The sequence below is a fragment of the Notamacropus eugenii genome, chromosome 2, assembly GCF_028372415.1.
Source record: "Notamacropus eugenii isolate mMacEug1 chromosome 2, mMacEug1.pri_v2, whole genome shotgun sequence".
NCBI lineage: Eukaryota > Metazoa > Chordata > Mammalia > Diprotodontia > Macropodidae > Notamacropus > Notamacropus eugenii.
The window spans coordinates 379054928-379073213 of record NC_092873.1 but is presented as its reverse complement, the minus strand read 5'-3'; the positions used below and the strand labels follow the sequence as shown (position 1 = coordinate 379073213).

General features: G+C 45.4%; 2 protein-coding genes across 4 annotated transcripts; one reads left to right on the top strand and one right to left on the bottom strand.

The window, feature by feature from the left end:
* Positions 1 to 980: 980 nt before the first annotated feature.
* On the bottom strand, positions 981 to 5521 carry CKS1B (CDC28 protein kinase regulatory subunit 1B). Its single transcript, XM_072647171.1, has 3 exons — positions 5198 to 5521; positions 3117 to 3244; positions 981 to 1505 (listed from the first exon to the last, which is right to left on the bottom strand). The coding sequence occupies exons 1-3, from the start codon at positions 5380 to 5382 to the stop codon at positions 1453 to 1455; spliced, it is 366 nt and encodes a 121-aa protein (XP_072503272.1). The 5' UTR covers positions 5383 to 5521; the 3' UTR covers positions 981 to 1452.
* A 115-nt stretch (positions 5522 to 5636) lies between these two features.
* Positions 5637 to 18216, top strand: SHC1 (SHC adaptor protein 1). 3 transcript variants are annotated; one of them, XM_072647154.1, is made up of 14 exons: positions 5652 to 5785; positions 7282 to 7355; positions 10241 to 10402; positions 10951 to 11021; positions 11560 to 11623; positions 11788 to 11907; positions 12161 to 12214; positions 12391 to 12442; positions 12640 to 12766; positions 13968 to 14166; positions 14265 to 14328; positions 14441 to 14566; positions 14816 to 15054; positions 16672 to 18216. In XM_072647154.1, the coding sequence occupies exons 2-14, from the start codon at positions 7344 to 7346 to the stop codon at positions 16798 to 16800; spliced, it is 1419 nt and encodes a 472-aa protein (XP_072503255.1). In that variant the 5' UTR covers positions 5652 to 5785; positions 7282 to 7343; the 3' UTR covers positions 16801 to 18216. The 3 variants fall into 3 exon arrangements, with proteins under 3 accessions (XP_072503254.1, XP_072503255.1, XP_072503253.1); XM_072647153.1 differs by lacking the exon at positions 7282 to 7355 and having other exon boundaries at positions 5637 to 5785; XM_072647152.1 differs by lacking the exons at positions 5652 to 5785; positions 7282 to 7355 and having other exon boundaries at positions 9602 to 10402.
* The last annotated feature ends 70 nt before the right edge of the window (positions 18217 to 18286 follow it).

Genomic DNA, 18286 nt, shown 5'->3' with positions numbered 1-18286 from the left:
AAGACAGTCCATCAGAGTTGTAAGATACTTTGTAACTGTCTGGCTTTGGGCAAAATCACTTAACCTACAAGCCTCATTTTCCAAACCTTTGCAAGCCTGATACTATAGAAATGTGAGCTATTTCATCTGACTAAAAATCTCCAACTCCCGGTAAGACTGTCATGAGGAAGAAGTGGTCTCATTTTTAAAAACCAATAACAGCACGACAGAATGACTGACTTCTTATCCACTCAAACCAAAGGTTAGTCACTTGGTCAAAGGCCACCTAGAATTCAAACCCAGCAACTTTTTCTTATCGGGACAATTTCATGAATCTCCACCTCAGGAAGAGGAAGCCAAAGGGGTGTCCTTGGAAACCAAGATAATTATTTAGTGTGTCTGGATTTTTTTTTTCTTTAAAGAACTTCTACCAGCTCCTTAACTGTTTCCCATAACTGCTCATTGTATCATATCTGCACTCTGTCAGTGTGACCTGAACAAGATCTCAAACTGGCCGCTTCTAATCTGTAGACTATCCTATTCAGGCCAAACACTTAACAGGGAATGTTATTAAATGTTCAAAGAAATAGGTAGAAAAGCAGCACCTCAGAGGGGTCTTTAGCTCAGAAGACTGTCAACACTACACTAAAGGGAATTTAGCTTGATGAAAATCTATTCTTGTCATAGATTATATGTGGAACTGTTGTGAATGGAATTATTCCCTTTATTCGTGCCTGAATTCGTAAAGCAATGCTTTGGCAGAAGACATACAAATATAAAATGTGACAGACTAATGCATTTTTTTGAGAGAGCTGCCCTGGACCAGTGAAAGTTTGAAATGAAGATTTTCAGCAGATGGCTAAGAATAATCAGCTTAACATATTTTTGAAATTAAATCCCTGAAATGAGCCTCATTATCCGAAAAGTACTGAAGTCAGATTAGGACCTTGGTATCTCATGAATGATACTCATCCTGATCACAGGCAGAAGGAATCTAAGAATGAATTACAAAAACTTCCTCTTTATTCAAGGGATTTCAACAGAACAGACATTTCTTGAATAAAATGGAAAGTTTCCAACAAATGAAAATATAAATCCATTAAGTCACCTTATACACAACCTGGTGGGGAAAAAAACACAAACAATTATACATGCCCCACAACTAAACAATGATGAATCTTCAGTCACTCTTGGTGCTTTGTCCATCTACTTGATGTGTTCAGCTTGATAAGAAACTTGCCATGGCTTTTGGAGGCAAAGCTCAGCTGAAGTTACATTCATCAGAGCACCCAATGGGGTAGTGGTGGTGATGTCAGCTTTGCTCAAGAAACAAGTCACCAGCACTTTCAAACAGTGTATTAATCATCCCTTAAATATCCCAAGTGAGAAACAAGAAGGCAACACTATTAGCAGAAAGATGTTAGCGGGTTAAGGACAGCTATGTACAGCTTGGAACAGAAATGGCATGCTCTTTCATTTCTTAGGCTTCTTAGGCAGTGGCCGCCGGAACAGCAAAATGTGAGGCTCTGGAAGACAGGGAAATAGATATTTCGATAAGATGAGACAAACTGGACTGTTCTCATGAGCTAGTTCCCCCTTATGTCATCATCTATGTGTTAATAAGCACACTCTAATATTTAGAACTTAAGTTTTATTTTACCATTCAGCCCTAGAAAAAGACCAAGCAGCCTGGTCTGCCAGCAAATATATTAATGCTCACATCAATTCTCCCTCTACGTGGTTTGCCTAGATATAGAAGTGTCTTTTATTAGCGTTGCCCTGAAGCTGAATTTCTGATGTTTTATCTGGTGATTTATAAAAAACAAGTTTTTTTGGCTATAGTTCAAAGATGTCCAAGCACAAAAATTGGGTTTCTGAGGGGCAGAGAAGCAGGGGAGGTAGAGATAGTTAATAGGGAATATTTGACTTTAGTTTATAACTAGTCCGTAATCAGAGAGTACAGAATTTAAGAGGAGTGTCCACATAGACAGGCTCCCAACTGCTTTTCAGATATCTTGAATGGATGTCCAGTAGACATCTTAAACAAACTTATTGTGTCCAAAACTGAACTCATCTTTTCCCCAATGCCTTCTCCTCCTACCTTCCTTATTACAGTAGAGGGAAACACCATCCTCCCAGACCTTCAGGCCTGAAACTTAGCCATCCTTAACTCCTCACCATCTCTCATTTCCATAGCCAATCTGTTGCAAAGCCTGTCAACTTCACTTTCCAACATTTCTTGAATATACCTCCACCTCTCCTCTGACACTGCCACTGCTGTAGGGCAGGCTATCATCACTTCAGGCCTGGATTATTATAACAGCCTGCTGGTAGGTCAGCCTGCCACTGGCCTTTTCCTACTCCAATCCGTTTTTCATAGAGCTGTCAAAATGAGTTTCCTGAAGCACAAGTCTGACTATATCATCCCTCTATTCGATAAATTCTAGTGGCTTCCTATTGCCTCCAGAATTAAATACAAAATTCTCTGGCTTTCGAAGTTGTCCTCCCACCTTTCATGTTTTCTTAGGCCTTACACACCTCTACATACTCTTCAATCCAGTGATACTGGCCTCCTTGCTATTCCATGAACAAGACAGTCATCTCTTGGCTCCAGTTATTTTCTCTGGCTGTCACCCATGCCTGTAATACTTTCCCGCCTCATCTCTGCCTTCTGGCTTCCTTCAAGTCCCAACAAAAATCCCACATTCTACAGGACAACTTTCCTTCTTAATTTTAGTGTCCTCCTTCTGTTAATTATTTCCTATTTATCCCATACAGTTTGTTTGTACAATCTGTTTGCTTATGGTATCCCCCATTAGATTATGAGCTGGTTGAGAATAGAGACTGTCTTGTGCTTAGCACATAGTAAAGGCTTACTGACCAAATGACAAGCCATCATTGAACTCTAGATATTTTGCTATTTGTGGTCTCCATGTAGGGCAAGGGAACACTCATCTATCCCACCTAAATAGATAAAATAATCAGCAATTACATGGGCACAGATGCTTAAGACAATAAATTATTAACTATTACATCCCTCCTCCCCCTTCCCATCTTCTTAGCTTATTACATTGATATATGATCTTATTACTTTTCCAGTGTTATCCTATAGAGTTGCTTTCAGATTTTCCACTGACCTGGTTCATGGATCATGTAATGGACCCATCCCTGACTCTGCTGGACACCAAGGTTCCTCCACTCAGACTCAGACATCAAGTGGGTCTTAGGGACCAGTTTGGCTATGTCCTTGGGCAACATGACGTGCCTGTAACAGAAATGTGGGGATGGTTTGCATCTAAGCATGGTGCAGTTAGGCAATCAACACTCTATATTATGCCTTTCACTCTGTACAGAAAAGTATATCATGGACTAAAGAGAAGATACAAAGGAACAATAACAATTCCTGCTCTCAAGGGAGCTTACAATCTAATGGGGGATTTCTTCAGTCAAGACTACTATAGAAACACTTTCAAAAACTTGTAATATATTATTGAGAACTTTAAAACTAATACTGTATTTGATTAATGATGCTGATGAGAATGGCATTATTAGAATACTTATAACAGTTGATTGATGATAGATCTTAATCAATATCTGGGAAAGAGCATGACTCTGGGGAGGGAATGTGGATAGTGGTTCTGAAAAGCCAGTGTACAGAGTAGAAAACTAAATGGTTTTTAATTTTCTGATCCTTTTTTGGAAAACTTGAAATACTTCTTAGCTAAGGTTCTGAGCTGGGGTCTAAGTCACTCAGGGAGGCAGATGAGCTGTTTGATTATTTGAAATCTGAGTCCTCGTGACCCAATTTGAGCTTCAGTAATGTCAATGAATATTTGCTGAATGTTCCTTGTATACAAAGGTGTCTCTGTATCCAAATAAATGTTTCTTGCCAGAATCCCTGATTAGGGATTTATATGCTAACAGGCTGAGAATTAAAAACCACCAACCTGAACAAATAATTTTCATTTAACACAGTAGCACAGGATATTTTAAACCAAGGCCTACTACAAAGCCATTTCAGCTGGGGTTCCAAAACGGCATGTTCCCCAGGACCAAACAAGTGACTTTTCCTTATTCTGATTTAATAATTGGGGGGACTGATAAATGAGTCTCTGTTATTAGTTTATTTAAAAGAACAGCTAAGAAGTATTGGGTTTTTATCTAGTTCTCTGCAACATTTTGTATGAGAGTAGGCACCCAATATATGTTGGCTGGTGTTAGCAGTTGCCTAGGGTGTACAGAACCCTATGCTAGGTCCTGTGAGATATACAAATGAAATCCATGTCTTTTCCTTGTATTTAAGGAACCTGAAATCTAGTTGGAAAGAATTGGAGATATCTTAAGAACCTTTATATTATAGCAAGAACAAATTAAAACGTTCCAATAGGTGGTTAGTAAATTATCTGTTTTCCAAAACACAAAGGTCTTAGAATTTTTGCAAGAGTGCCATTAAAATCCATTAAAAGAATTTCTCTTCTACATCTAGTTAACATGGGATCTGCCCCGACAGTTGCAGTGGCAGGTACAACTTACTATCATAGAATACAATGCTTTACATTTGACAGCACTACTAATAATTAAGAAGGGAGTCCTTAGTCAGAGGTACCAATAGGTCCTAGTTCTGTTTTCTGAAGCCACCTAGACTAAGTCTAATCCTTTTTTCTAAATGGTCCTTCAAATTTATGTGGATATCTGTCATATCCTTCCTCCCTTCAATCCATTATTTACTAGCATATTTAACGCTTTCGACGTCCTTCCCACTCACTGAACCCTCACAGTTCCAGGGGCAAAGGAGCCCTCAATCACCCCCTTTTTTCTTGGGGTTAATGGATATCACCGGCGGGCCTGCCACACTCTCAGTTCCATAACCACCTGGCATTCCTTAGGCAGACATGAAAGAGAGCTGTCAGTTTGAAAGAGGGTGGGGGGATGATGGCGGCAGACCAGCACAGGTAAAGGTAACAAGCCTTCACTATTTCGTCCCCTTCCTTTGCAACTTTATCAAACCGCGAGGATTCCACGCATGCGTTCTAAATATAATTTACCCCGCCTCACTACGAACCTTTCCTGCGCATGCGTCTAACTTCCCAGTTGGCTCTAGCGCATGCGTTTCTAGCTCTTTCTCCCGTCCATCGCTAAGGCTAAGATGGTCCTCGCGCCCGCACCCGCCGTTGCCTACTTTACCTAGCATGGCCACCCCCTTCACGCCCGAACTGACCGGTACTCGAACTCCTCATCGTCGTATTTGTCCGAATAGTAAATTTGTTTATGCGACATGTCTGCTCCTTCCGGGGGACCCCAACCCCGCGCCTCCAACCGCCTAACTACAGCTACGCGCGCGCGCACCACAACTCTACGGGGCCTCGCTTTCAAACCTGCCGCTCCTTCAATTAATTGGCTCATTCTATCGGAGGCGGGAAAAAGAGCCCACCTTTGAGACGCTTATTGGCTTTTATAGTTTTCACTCTATCCCACCTCGGGTTCTTATTGGTCCATAGGGCCAGACAGTATGTTTCGTATACGCCCATGAGACCATACACAAGCTCTTATTGGGTATCATTACTTGAGGGCCCCACCCTGCACTTCTACGGGAGGGGCGGGGCAATGAAATGGAGAAAGGAGGAGACACGTAATGCGTAGGGGTCAAAGGTTAGTCAGGCCGGAAGTGAGTGCAATAAAGTTTCTTCGGGGAGGCTGGGCCTGGGGGGGGGGGAGAAAGTTGGAGCGTCTCCTCTAAGAAGCTGCGGCCGCCAGATCCGGAGTGAGACCGGCCCGCGGCGCGGAGCGGAGACCCCATGCGGCCCTGGTGAGTATGAAATTTTTATCATCTTTATTTAATATTCTTCCCCCCAATCCACTGGAATCCCACTTCCGGCCAACCATACATAAGTCCCGCCTTCTGGGACCCCATCCCCGGAAGTCCAGCCCCCAGTTCAGGGGCTCCCCGAACCCCTCAAAGTTGTCACCGACCTAAATGTTTCCCCCTCCCGCCCCCTATTTTGGAAAACTTTGCCTTCCTCATCCCTCCCCCCCGAAACCACGCCCTCTTTAATCTTAACACTCCCTGAACGCCCCTACCCCGAGAGGGGGCCCTCCAACTATTCTTTACGGCTAGTCCCGGGCTACCCGTACCCCACCCCGAAGTGCCTTCTAGAATTCTGGGGAACTCCGCCCTTCATTAGGTCACGACCCCTCTGTATACCTCATTTCTTTCTCCTCCCTGGCCATTTAATTCAGTAGGGGCCCATTTCCATTTAATTCAGTAAGAATTTATTAAGCTCCCCTGTGTGTCCCACAGAGTGCTTGTCTACGTATGCATAGACAAAAACCTAACAATTCCTACTTTCAAGGAGCTTGCCTCCTAATGAGAGGAGACAACATGCAGGTAGAAAATTAAATATAAATTATGCACAAAGTAATTTCCATAAGAATAATTTCCTTTAGCAACTGGGGGAAATCAGGATAAACTTCCTGGAGATAGTGGCATTTGAGTGGAACTTTAAATGAACCTAGACATTTTATGAATCAGAGGTGGTTGCATTACAAGGATGCAAAAGGTACTGTGTAGAGGTACAGAGATGAAAGATGATATGCTGTGGACTAGAATAGTAAGCAGATTAATTTGGCTATAAGACAGAGTGTGTGAAGTAGAGAAACACTAAGCCTGGAAAAGTAAGCTGGAAAATATTTTGGATGACCTTTCCCTTTATAATTCTCTGAAACCATACCTCCCAAGAGATACTTCTAAGGTGCTCATTAAAATCTGAAGCGATCCTTGTAACCTGAAAGGTCCCTGCTTCAAACCCAGAAACCTGGCTTCCTTTCTCAATCACACTCTGTCCTTCCATCCAGCCTAGGTTTTCTCCTCAGTTCCTGGTGCCTGTGTCCCTGTCCCCCACCCCATATTGTGGTAATAATTTAAATAAATGAGATATATAGCAGTATCCCCTTAAATTCCTTTGAGAGAGGCAGTGCAAATTTTCTCATTTGCATTTTACACATGAGGAAACTGAAACTCTGAGAGTTTAAGTGACATGATCACATTAGTATTATGTATTAGAGGCTGAAATCATCTTAAGTTTGCCAACTGTAAGCCAAAGGCTCTTTCTACTGCCTCATTATTCCTAACCCTGACTCAAATCTGAGGGATTGAAGATTGGCTGTACTTTCCCTCCCCTTTGGGCCTTAATTTTATTCTTGGGTGTGGGATGACCTGAAGTGGGTTGGGCTTGGAGGTAGGGGAGAAGGGATGGGAAATCCCTCACGAGTTCCCAGATCTACTCCCTAAGTTTCCCTTCCCAGGACCGGCTCCACCCCAGAAACAGCTGCATGTCGTACCTGTACCTCAGGAGCTGGGCTGGGCCATGGATTCCCTGGTGTGTGGAATGGGGTTGTGAAATGGGTAACTTCTCCCTACCTACCCTAAAAGAGTAGGGTATTTTGCAATTGGGAGGTGTGGGGGGATGCTTTTTGCTCTCTGGCCCTAGAGACTTTACTCCAACCCCCATTCCTGTTTTCTTGTTTAGGTATTCCCCGTCTTTTCTATGTCTGCCTAACCTTCAGTCCAGGAAACATTCCTGAGGCTTTTGCCATTTCCGGCTGCTCCCTGCCACTGTACTCTCCTCCCCCTGGGCAGAGAAAGCAGATATTCCCCACCCCCACCCCAAACCTCTGAAAGTCATCTAGTTTTTGGTTCTCTGGAACTGAGTTTCTTCTACATTCTTTTCCAAATATTCCGTTATATATGGCTCACTACTCTCTTACTGTGAAAGCTATAAGAAAGTGAGTATCTCTAGACAGTACAAGAGTCTTGGCACAAAGTATGTAGGATATCGGGGTAATTATCTTTTGGGTCTTCTTTTTTTTCTGTGATCTGTGAACTGAGTGAGCCCTGGGGAGTGAGGAAATGGGGATGATAAATTTCTTCTCCCAGTTAGGAGTTGAAACAAACCCTTCTCTCTTCTCTCCCCTCCCCCATTTATGGGATCGTAGATTCCCAGCAGGAGGAGACCTTAGAGACCATCCAAGCCAATCCTCTTCCCTTCCATTCATTTTATAGATGAGGGGTCTGAGGCATGGAGAGGTTGCCTAAAGTTGCAGGTGCCAAGTAGAAGTGGGATTTTAGCCCTGGTATTCTGACTTCAAATCCACCATTCTTTCCACTGCTTCTGTTAGTACAATTTGCCTAGGAGGTGAAAGAAAGCTTTTCCCCCTCTCCCTAGCTAGGAATGTACCTGAGGCTTAATTTTGAATTTAGTTCCTCTAGTCTTTTTTTGCTGTCTGCCTTTGTAGGAATTTCTGCCCTCTCTTCCATTTGGTTTGGCAGGAAGTCAGGAACTTGTGGGTGGAGGAAATGAGTTTTGGACTGTTTCCTGTGTCCAGACTCAAACCCGACTCCCCAAACTCTCCTTTTCTGTATGATTAGAATATGGGGGAAGCGTGAAGGTTGGAGTAGAGCCCTTTTTCAGAGTGGCACTCATCCTCAGAAGGGAGATTTAGGGATAACTGGGAGAGAAGTGGCAGTTGGATTACCATATATATGTATAAGACATTGCCCATGGATGCCAGGGGCTGCCTTTGACCCTCTTTGCTTTTAAATCTGCCTTTACTATCAGTGCCTGGTGGCTATGGGGAGGAGTCTGGAAGCCTAGCTTTGGAATCAGAGAGAGCATAGACCTCTAGGATTAGGATAATTAGGATCCTGTGGTCAGTAATGGATTTTCCTTTCCTGTGATCTTCATGGAATGGGTAAGTGCCCATATACAAAGGGAGAGGAACCCCACGGACAGGAGAATTGTTGGGTAGTGATGTGTCCTAACGTTTGGACTCGGGAGAACAGAGCCTTGCCCACCTTCCAAGTGATGCTCTCTTGGTTGAAACATCATCTTGGGAGGAAACTGACAGCTGAACTCCCCCAGTAATGCCCTAGGTAGTACAGGTGGGGGCTGGACTGTCTTTGTGGCTGGCTCACTTCCCTTATGTCATGTGGAGAGGCTTAAAAGGTGAGACTCATCTCACCTGCCTTCTTTCTTTACAGTCCCAAGCTCTCCAGGATCCCACATGCTTCCTTCAGAGGCCTTGTTGGGCTGGCTCTACCAATGCACTGGTTTGGCCTTGCTCCCTGGCTCTTTCAGTCTCTCTTGGCTCTCTGCTCATCTTGCCCCTTTGCTTAGCAACCCCTTCCTATCTTTCTTTCCTTCCCTGTTTCCCAGACAGCACAGAGAGATTTTCTTTCTACTATATCTCCAGCTGTTATGGCAGTTTTAGCTAATGGCCTTGAGGTTCCCTGGGGATCTTCTCCCCACGGCAAGGTTGCCAGAATTTTTAACTGGGGTGGGAAAGGGAAATAAGTCAGGGATTGCCCCCTTTCCCTGTCTTTCTCTCTTTCCTTCCCCACTGCCCTGGCTTCCTGTCTTCTCCTCCCCCTTCGCAGTCAGGCATTAGACTTTCAGATCTGTTCTCTCTTCTCATCATCCCTTCCCTTTTCCCCATTCCTGATTATGCTTGGTTGGGAAGAGGGGGGGTGGGTGGATATGTGGAAATGGGAGGGCCACAGAGATTCCCTCCCTTAGGATTTGAGGCCTTGGGTGGGGTAGAGGTGGGGGGCTCTGCCCCTTCTGTGCCTGTGAGTCAGCACTGTCCTCCTGATTGGCCTCCACTTACTAACTCTCCTCCCCTGGGGAGGAGCCAAACTGTTCCTGGTCCAGCTCTCTCTTCTACAGCTAGAAAAGAGGCTTCATGCTAGGCGGGGTTGGAGCTAGGGCTTGTCTGGATCTGAGCTGGGGGAGTGGTGGTCTTCTCTGCAAGGGTTCTGTGACTATCTGCCTGTATATAGCAGATCAGACTAAGGGTCTGGGAATGCCCCCAGCCCGGCCCCCTTACCCTGGCTGGGGGGAGGGCCGGGCTGGACAGCAGTTTCCTTTCTCCTCTAGCCATGGATCTCCTGCCCCCCAAGCCCAAGTACAACCCTCTTAGGAATGAATCTCTGTCTTCATTGGAAGAGGGGACTCTGGGATCCTTATCCCCTGGGGAGCTATCCTCACCATCTGCCTCTTCCTTGGGACCCATCTTGCCCCCAGTGCTGGTGGATGATAGTCCTACAACCCTTTGCTCTTTTTTCCCTCGGATGAGCAATTTGAAGCTAGCCAACCCAACTGGGGGGCGGCTCGGTCCCTCTGAAGAGTCAGGACAAGGACCTGAGGATAGGGAAGGAAATGCAGGGGGCACTGGGCCGGACTCAGGCCCTTCACCTCTTCTCCAGGACATGAACAAACTGAGCGGCGGGCGGAGGACTCGGGTGGAAGGGGGCCAGCTGGGGGGTGAGGAGTGGACTCGTCACGGGAGCTTTGTCAACAAGCCAACTCGGGGTTGGTTACATCCCAACGACAAGGTCATGGGACCTGGGGTTTCCTACCTTGTTCGGGTGAGTGAGTATGTCCGTATTCTCAAATATTCCTCCCCTCAATCCCCATGTAGTCTTCTTTTGCCTGAGACCCTTGTAAGTCCCTTGTTTTGCTGGATTTTATGTTTTCTTTATGTGCCAAATTCCCTCTTCAGGTCCCTCCATGTATTACTTCCTACCTGTCCTGTTCCCTGCCCCAAATGCTGCTATTTCCCATTCCTTTCTGTTTCCCCCCTGCTTTTTTTCCCCTAATTCTTGTGCAGACATTCTTATTTCCTGTTCTCTTCCTCCATATCATTCTGGTCTTTTCCCAGCACCTAAAGATTTCTCTTTCCCCATTACTTTACATAGACTGTTTCTCTAACCTCTTCTTCTCTCCCTCTACACTGGGACCAGGGGTGTTCTACATTCAGATACCAAGCATAGTCAGTGGGTAGGCGTTCACATTCTGGAATTAATATAGGAGAAAATCCTGGGGGGTCTTTTGTGTGCATGTGTGTTGAGGGTGGTGCTGATAGTAGTTGGCAGAGGTCAAATGCTCCACTTTTCCCTCCCTCCCCCTCCCTCAGTACATGGGTTGTGTGGAGGTCCTCCAGTCGATGCGGGCCTTGGATTTCAGTACTCGCACCCAGGTTACCAGGTAAGTGGTGTCTGTCTGGGGGCATGGGGGCCAGTCAGTGTTGCTGGGGCTCATAGCAGTTAGTGAGCTCCTGGGGCTCTGTGGTCATGATAGCACAGGAAGAGCATTATTACTGAGGGATGGGGCACTTAAGGGAGCCCAGTGGAAGATCTAGGTTCCCCTCTGCCTTTTCAGCCTTGGAATGGAGGAGGCACGCACTTGAGTCAATGAACTTTGGCTGGGCTTACTGTGTGCCAGCCCATAAGATTACAAAGACCCTGAAGGGTGGGAGCATGGTTTCAGGGAAAATTAGTATTTGGTGACTAGAAGGGTTGAGGTTAAGGGGAAGTGACTGGGTCCATCACTGGGCTCAGAGGCCCTAATCCAATCAACCAGCAGGCAGCTCCTTAGTATCATCAAATATTAAAGGCCCTTAATTCAATCAGCCACTACAAAGAGCTCAGAGTGCCCCTGGAGTCTGTCCCTGGCTTCCCCTCCCTTAGACCTATGTTGGGGCCCAGGGAAATCTTTGCTTCTAAGCAAGTCTTTGTCTTCTCAGAGAAGCCATCAGTCTGGTGTGTGAGGCTGTGCCAGGAGCCAAGGGGGCTGCACGAAGGAGAAAGGTACCTGGGGAGCATTGTTGTGGAGAGTAGTAGATGGGAGGAGAGACGGAGGGGAAGCCAGGAGCAATGGAGGGGAGATGGGTTTCTGGATATAGAAATTGGGGCTTTAGGGGTAGGCCTGTAGCCTTTAACCCCCAAATTTTCTGTGGATCCTTTCTTATTAGCCCTGTAGCCGCCCACTCAGCTCCATACTGGGGAGGAGTAATCTAAAGTTTGCTGGCATGCCTATCACCCTGACTGTTTCTACCAGCAGCCTCAATCTCATGGCTGCAGACTGTAAACAGGTTTGTTGTGCCTGGGGGGGTTGGGGAGAGGGAAACAGTCTAGCCAGTGAAGAGAAGTCAGAGAAACTCAAGGGGAGAAAGTGAGGGAAGAACTGGGTATCTGGGTGGAGATAGTTAGAGGGCCCCTGGTGGAAGGGACCAGGGGATGGGACAGAAAGAAATAAGGGAGTTAGTAGGACAGAGAATACTAAGGAGTGAAGAATGTGAGTCAAAGTGGAATTGCTAACACTACCCCACCACCCCAAATTCTCAGATCATTGCCAATCACCACATGCAGTCAATCTCATTTGCATCCGGTGGGGATCCGGTGAGTTATGGTAAAAAGAGATGGTGGCTGGGGAAAAATGGAGTGACTCTGGATTGAGGTGACCCAGAATGATTGGGTAGAGGTGGGGGGGGAATAAAGAGGTTTTTGTGGGCTGGTGGGGAACATGTAAAGCCATGCTGGCTGATCTTACCCCGACTCGGAACCTGATCCCCTAGGACACTGCTGAGTATGTTGCCTATGTTGCCAAAGATCCTGTCAATCAGAGAGGTAAGTGGGAATCTGGTAGGGTGGGTCAGGGGTTCCTTCTCCAATTACTAGTTCTGTGGTCATTGAGGGCACTTGAAGCTTCCCTTGCCCAGTGGGTGCTATTTCCAGGGAGCCTGGGATGGCTGGGATGGGTCATGCCTGAACATCCCTAGCCCCGCACTTGTTGCTTATAAGGACAATGCCTGCTGTGCCCATAGCCTGCCACATCCTGGAGTGTCCAGAAGGACTAGCACAGGATGTCATCAGCACCATTGGCCAGGCCTTTGAGCTGCGCTTCAAACAATACCTCAGGAACCCACCCAAGCTTGTCACTCCCCATGACAGGTAGGATGAAGGCTAGGGATGTGGGCATTGGGGTGGGAATATTTCCCTAGAGGAAAAAATACTTCAGAAATATAGTAGAAACCCACATTACCACATTCAGTCTAGCAAGCCTTTCTAAAGCTCCCACTCTGTGCAAAGCATGATGCCAGTAAAAATGGATAAAAAGACCAAAAAAAAAAAATCAGTTCATCCCCTTGACTCTGACAGAGCTTCCATTCTGCATGGGAGAGTACAACATTTCAACAAATCAATACAATTAAACAATTAAATTAGACAAAGAGGAGAAAGCTGTAACAACTGGGTGGGGGACAAAGAAGCCAGTGACGCTGAGCTGAGAGGTGGCACAGATGCTGAGCATTGAAGAAAGCCAGTTTTTCTAAGCAGTGGAGATGAGGGGTGTGCTATCCCTCTTGCCTCAGCTCACTTGACAGGTTCTTTCTCAGAGCTAAAAGAATCTTACAGAATGGAGGAAGTTACCCCATGTCCTACCTGCCCTACCTCTTTCTTTCCCATGTTTTCTACTGGCTTTCTGGGAATTCTTTCCTGGGGTCTAATCTCTAGCGCTGCTGCTGTAATGGTAGCTTCTCGTTATCATTTCTTTGGGAAGATGAACTGCTTTGGAATCTAGGCTGTCCCTCTTTCTAGATAAGCCACGTCTTCCACAGACTCTGGGTCCATAACCCCTGGTCAGTTAATAGCTAATATCTGTTATTCTGCTAGTATATAATTCTTTTAAAGTTTGCAAATCCTTTTGCACAAATATCTCATTTGATCCTCACAAAACCCTGTGAGGTAAGCACTATCAAGAAAGAAGTGAAGTGACTTGTCTAGCGTCACGTAGCCAGTAATGAGCTCCACTGAGATCTTCCTGATCCGAGGTCCAGTGCTGTCTACAATGTCACCTAGTATCCTCTAGATAAGACTCAGCAGGAGGTAGTGGATGGAGGGCTGGATTTGGAAACTAACCAGATGAGTGCCCAAGGACAAGTAACTTCATCTGTGAAGTTAGGAGATAGTACTTGGTCTCCTCTCAGGTCCTTTAGAGAGCTAAAGCCTCAGTCCTTATTCTAGCTGCTGCCCTGCTTCAATCTTTTGGGGGAGAAATATCCAATCTCCACTTTTATGAGATCCTCTCTCTGCAGGCCAGTGTGGGCTAGGGCCAGGAAATGAATGAACTTTCCTTTTCTTTCTCTTCTTCGAGGATGGCTGGCTTTGATGGCTCAGCTTGGGATGAGGAGGAAGAGGAACCACCTGACCATCAGTACTACAATGACTTCCCAGGGAAGGAGCCCCCTCTTGGTGGGGTAGTAGACATGAGGCTTCGGGATGGAGCTGCCCCAGGGGTTCCTCGTCCACCCCCACCTAGTACCCAATCCACCAACCACCTAGGAGCCACTTTGGTATGTTGCCTAAGCTGAGCAAGAAAGTCAGTTTGGGACTAGGGGAATAAGATAGGCTACTGTTATCTGCAGTTCTCATGTTGTGTTTGCCACCATAGCCTGTTGGACAGCTAGCCAGTGGCGACCCTGATATTCGAAAACAGCTCCCAACTCCTGGACCAGGTATGAAGAAAGGGAAGGTTAGAACAGCTGGAGAATTGGGGTTGGGGGGGAAAGGGTTAAGGGGATTATAGACTCTGGGGTTCTGGCTGACAAACTCCCATTCCCTTGGTAGGTAGAGAACTCTTTGATGATCCCTCCTACGTCAATGTCCAGAACCTGGAAAAAGTCCGCCAAGGGGCTGGTGGTCCTTCTAACCCTACTACCAATGGCAGTGCCCCACGTGACCTCTTTGACATGAGTGAGTATTACTCTTTCCCCGCCTAGTTTTTATTTTCTTTTTACATTTCCCCTGATTATTTTTTCCTCCAGTGTCTTTTCTTTCTATTCCCATTTTTTTCCTTCCTTCTTCAGTGTGATCTCTATTATCACCTCATAGTACTGGGTTGGGGGGGTGGGTCTGTTTTGTGCCTACTCCTAAGAGGGTCCCACTAGTAAAAAGAGCCACATTGCCTCCTGTTTTTACCCTGACTTGCCTTTACTCCCTCAGAGCCATTTGAAGATGCTCTTCGTGTCCCTCCACCTGCTCCTACAACACCAATGGCTGAACAGCTCCGAGGGGAGCCCTGGTTTCATGGGAAGTTGAGTAGACGGGAGGCTGAAGGGCAGCTGAGGCTCAATGGGGACTTCCTGGTTCGGGAGAGTACAACTACCCCAGGCCAGTATGTCCTTACTGGTCTGCAGAGTGGCCAGCCCAAACATTTGCTGCTTGTTGATCCTGAAGGCGTGGTGAGTTCTTGGATGTGTAGATGAGTGTGGGTGGGGTCTGTCATTCGGTCTCCATCCTGAGACACAGCTCTTCTTTGCAAATGTTTCTACTACCACCTTTCTCCCTCCAGGTGGCTGAACTCCCACCTCTCCCCACTACTAATTTCTGAGACAACCCAGTTCCATCTGCTAGGGGCTGTTTCATTGCCCAACTCCAACAAGGTTCTGAGACCTGATACATAAGTCTGTTCCCTCTAGCTTGTATCCACTTAAAAACAAAAGAGTATTAGAATGTTAGAGCTGAAAGAGACTTTATTTCTTACATTCAATTTTGTTTTGTTTTTAGGTCCTTTTTCATTCCCCTTCCACATCCTTCTGTTCCCAAAATGAGAAAACAAGAAAAAACAAAATATATGTTACAAATATGTATAGTTAAACAAAACAAATTCCCACATTGGCTATGTTAAAAAAAAACAAAAACTACTTTAGCATGTTTTATCATGCATCCTCTGGTAATTGTGGTTATTATGTTGGTCAGATTCTGGAAGAGACTTTTAAAGATTTTGCTTAATGTCTTTTTTACTTGATTCCTTATTATTTTGGCCAGTGGGGTGTAGGTGGTACAGAAGGAAAAGTGCAGCACTAGGATTAGGATACACATTAATTCAAATTCTGCCTTAGACACTTACTAGCTCTATCTCTCTGGGCATATCAGTTAGCCCCTTTGTGCCTCAGTTTCCTTGTTAGTAACATGGAGATCATAATAGCATCTAACTCCCAGGGTTGTTATAAGATAATATAGGTAAAATGCTTCACAAGCCTTTCTTCACTGTATAAATACTAGCTATTATTAGCAGTTATTAATATTACAGATAAGGAAACATAGCCTTGAAAGGGTAAGAGGCGAAGTAAAGGTCACACAGCTAGTTAGTGGCAGGGCCAGAGTCTCCTAACTCTCAGATCCCATGTTTTCTTTCCCCACAATTCCTATACTATTCCAGGCTTCTCTACCCACATACCCTCTCTTTATCAAGAATCCACATTGCACAGTTCCGTAAGATCTTTAGACCAACAAAGGTACACATATGCCTTTAGCTCTTCTCTGGAACTATTAATCATTTTTCTCCCATAATCTTTACCTATTCCCTCCTCTCTTCTTCCTCTACTGTGCCTCCCTCTGGAGAGTGAGTAGGTAAATCCCTCCACTCTGCAAAGGTGTGTCTTTATCTTTACCCAACCTAAGCCACTCTTATTATTAATTTATTTCCTGGATAATGATTTCAGGCCTTTGTTTGCCATATGGGCATGCCCCTCCTTTTTTGTTCTTCAGTTTTAAAATGACCTCTATCCTTTTTCATCCAAGAAGAACCAGGATCCTTCAGTAATAGCTATTGGCTTGGTACTCAGGTCCTCAGTCTTAAGCATTTTCTTCATTCTTTTTACGTTTCCTACTTATCATCCAATTGCCTCAGTTCTTTCTTCTTAACTTTCTCCCTCTTCTCTTGGATGCCTTAGCTTCTTTGGTTATAGAGAGGTGAATGCTTCTCCATCCAGTTCAACCATCCTTCTAACTGCCTTCTCCCACCCCCACCAAAAAAAGCCCTCAGTGTCTGAATGTCCTCTGTCATCTCCCTCCAGGTTAGGACAAAGGATCACCGATTTGAGAGCGTCAGTCACCTCATCAGCTACCACATGGACAATCACCTACCCATCATCTCTGCAGGCAGTGAGCTATGTCTTCAGCAGCCCGTGGAACGGAAGTTGTAACTGACCTGATTCTGTCCCCAACCCTGTTCCAGCCTCCAGGACATTCCTTTTCACTTTTCTGGTCCCAATTCCAACAGTTTTCTGGGGACAAATGCTATGGTTGCAGCACTCTTGTATCTGTGAGTGGCCTGAATCCTAGGGCTCGGGACCTGGAGGAGGGATTAATTTTTTTTTCTCCTCCATGAGAGTAGTAGTGCCCTTGCAGCCTCATGGCCCTCATATGGGCCTGGGCAAGACCCCCTGACAGGAGAAAGGAATGTTAGGGACAACTCCAGTGGAATGGGATTTTCTTCAAAGGGATAAAATTCTGTCCCTCCTCCAGTGTTTAAACCTTGTGCCTTTGACCATGCGCCAGGTCTAAATAAGTTTTATGCAAAGTTTTCCTGTGAGCTAGAAATGATGACACTCCATCTGCCCCCCTGGGATCCTGTCTCCCAGCCCTCCCTTAGCCTGGGACTCCCAGACTGGGCTTGGGAGACTAGGGGCAGATGTGGTTACTTGCCCTTCTTCAAAGAGGATGTTTAATCCTCAGAGCCTATCCCAGAACCCTACTTCCTGGCCAGGAGGAGGTAAATGTCCTATCCCTATTCCTCCCCTCTGCCACATAACACAGATTGCCTCCTGGCTGGGGCCTCCTGTTCTAGGGGGTCTGTATATACATTTCGTAAACATCCATTTTCCCCCACCCCCAGCGTTGCATGCACATTCTCCTATTTTACAGCCAAAGTGTAGCCTCTTGTAGCCTCTCCAACTCCTTTGAGTTGGACAGTGAATCCAGTATTTTGTTCTTCTTTACAGTCAACTCTCAATTTTCTGCGTTATTTGAGGGGTAATGTTTTATCTATAGCAGTGGAATTTTTATTTAGTTTGGGAATATTATAGTTTTGGCAACTGAATTATTTCCTGATTTTGACTTGCTTGAGCACAAAAGTTATCTTTATACGTATAGCACCTTTTTTATGTTTTCAAAGACTTCATCTATTATATCATTTTACCATCATGACAAGCCTGTGAAATAAGTAGCACAGGCATTATTATCTCCATTTTACAGGTGAGAAAACTGATGCATAGAGAAGGTTAGGTGATTGTTGAAGGCCACATAGCAAGTAAATGGCCAGGACTGAAAGCCAGACCTCATCCTAGCCTAGGAAAAAGGCTGGAATTTAACTTTGCTGCAGATAAGTCTCAGAGGGTATCATTCAAATCAATGTATTTATTGAGTACCTGTTGCTAGACAGTGTGAGGAAGAAGTGTAGAAGACACTTCTGAGTAGTTGTGGATAATGGAGAGTTGACTGTATCTTTATCTCCTCCACTTCTGTTTCTCTCTCCTACCCTTATTTTGTTTGAATCTATTCACGGGTCTCACTTATACCAAAGGGAAATGTCATTAAAGATCATTATTTCTTTTATCAAATGTCTCTCTTTCAATTCAACACCCATTCTTCAGTTGCTTTGGGGCCTGCTTGTGGTTGGGGGAAAGGAAA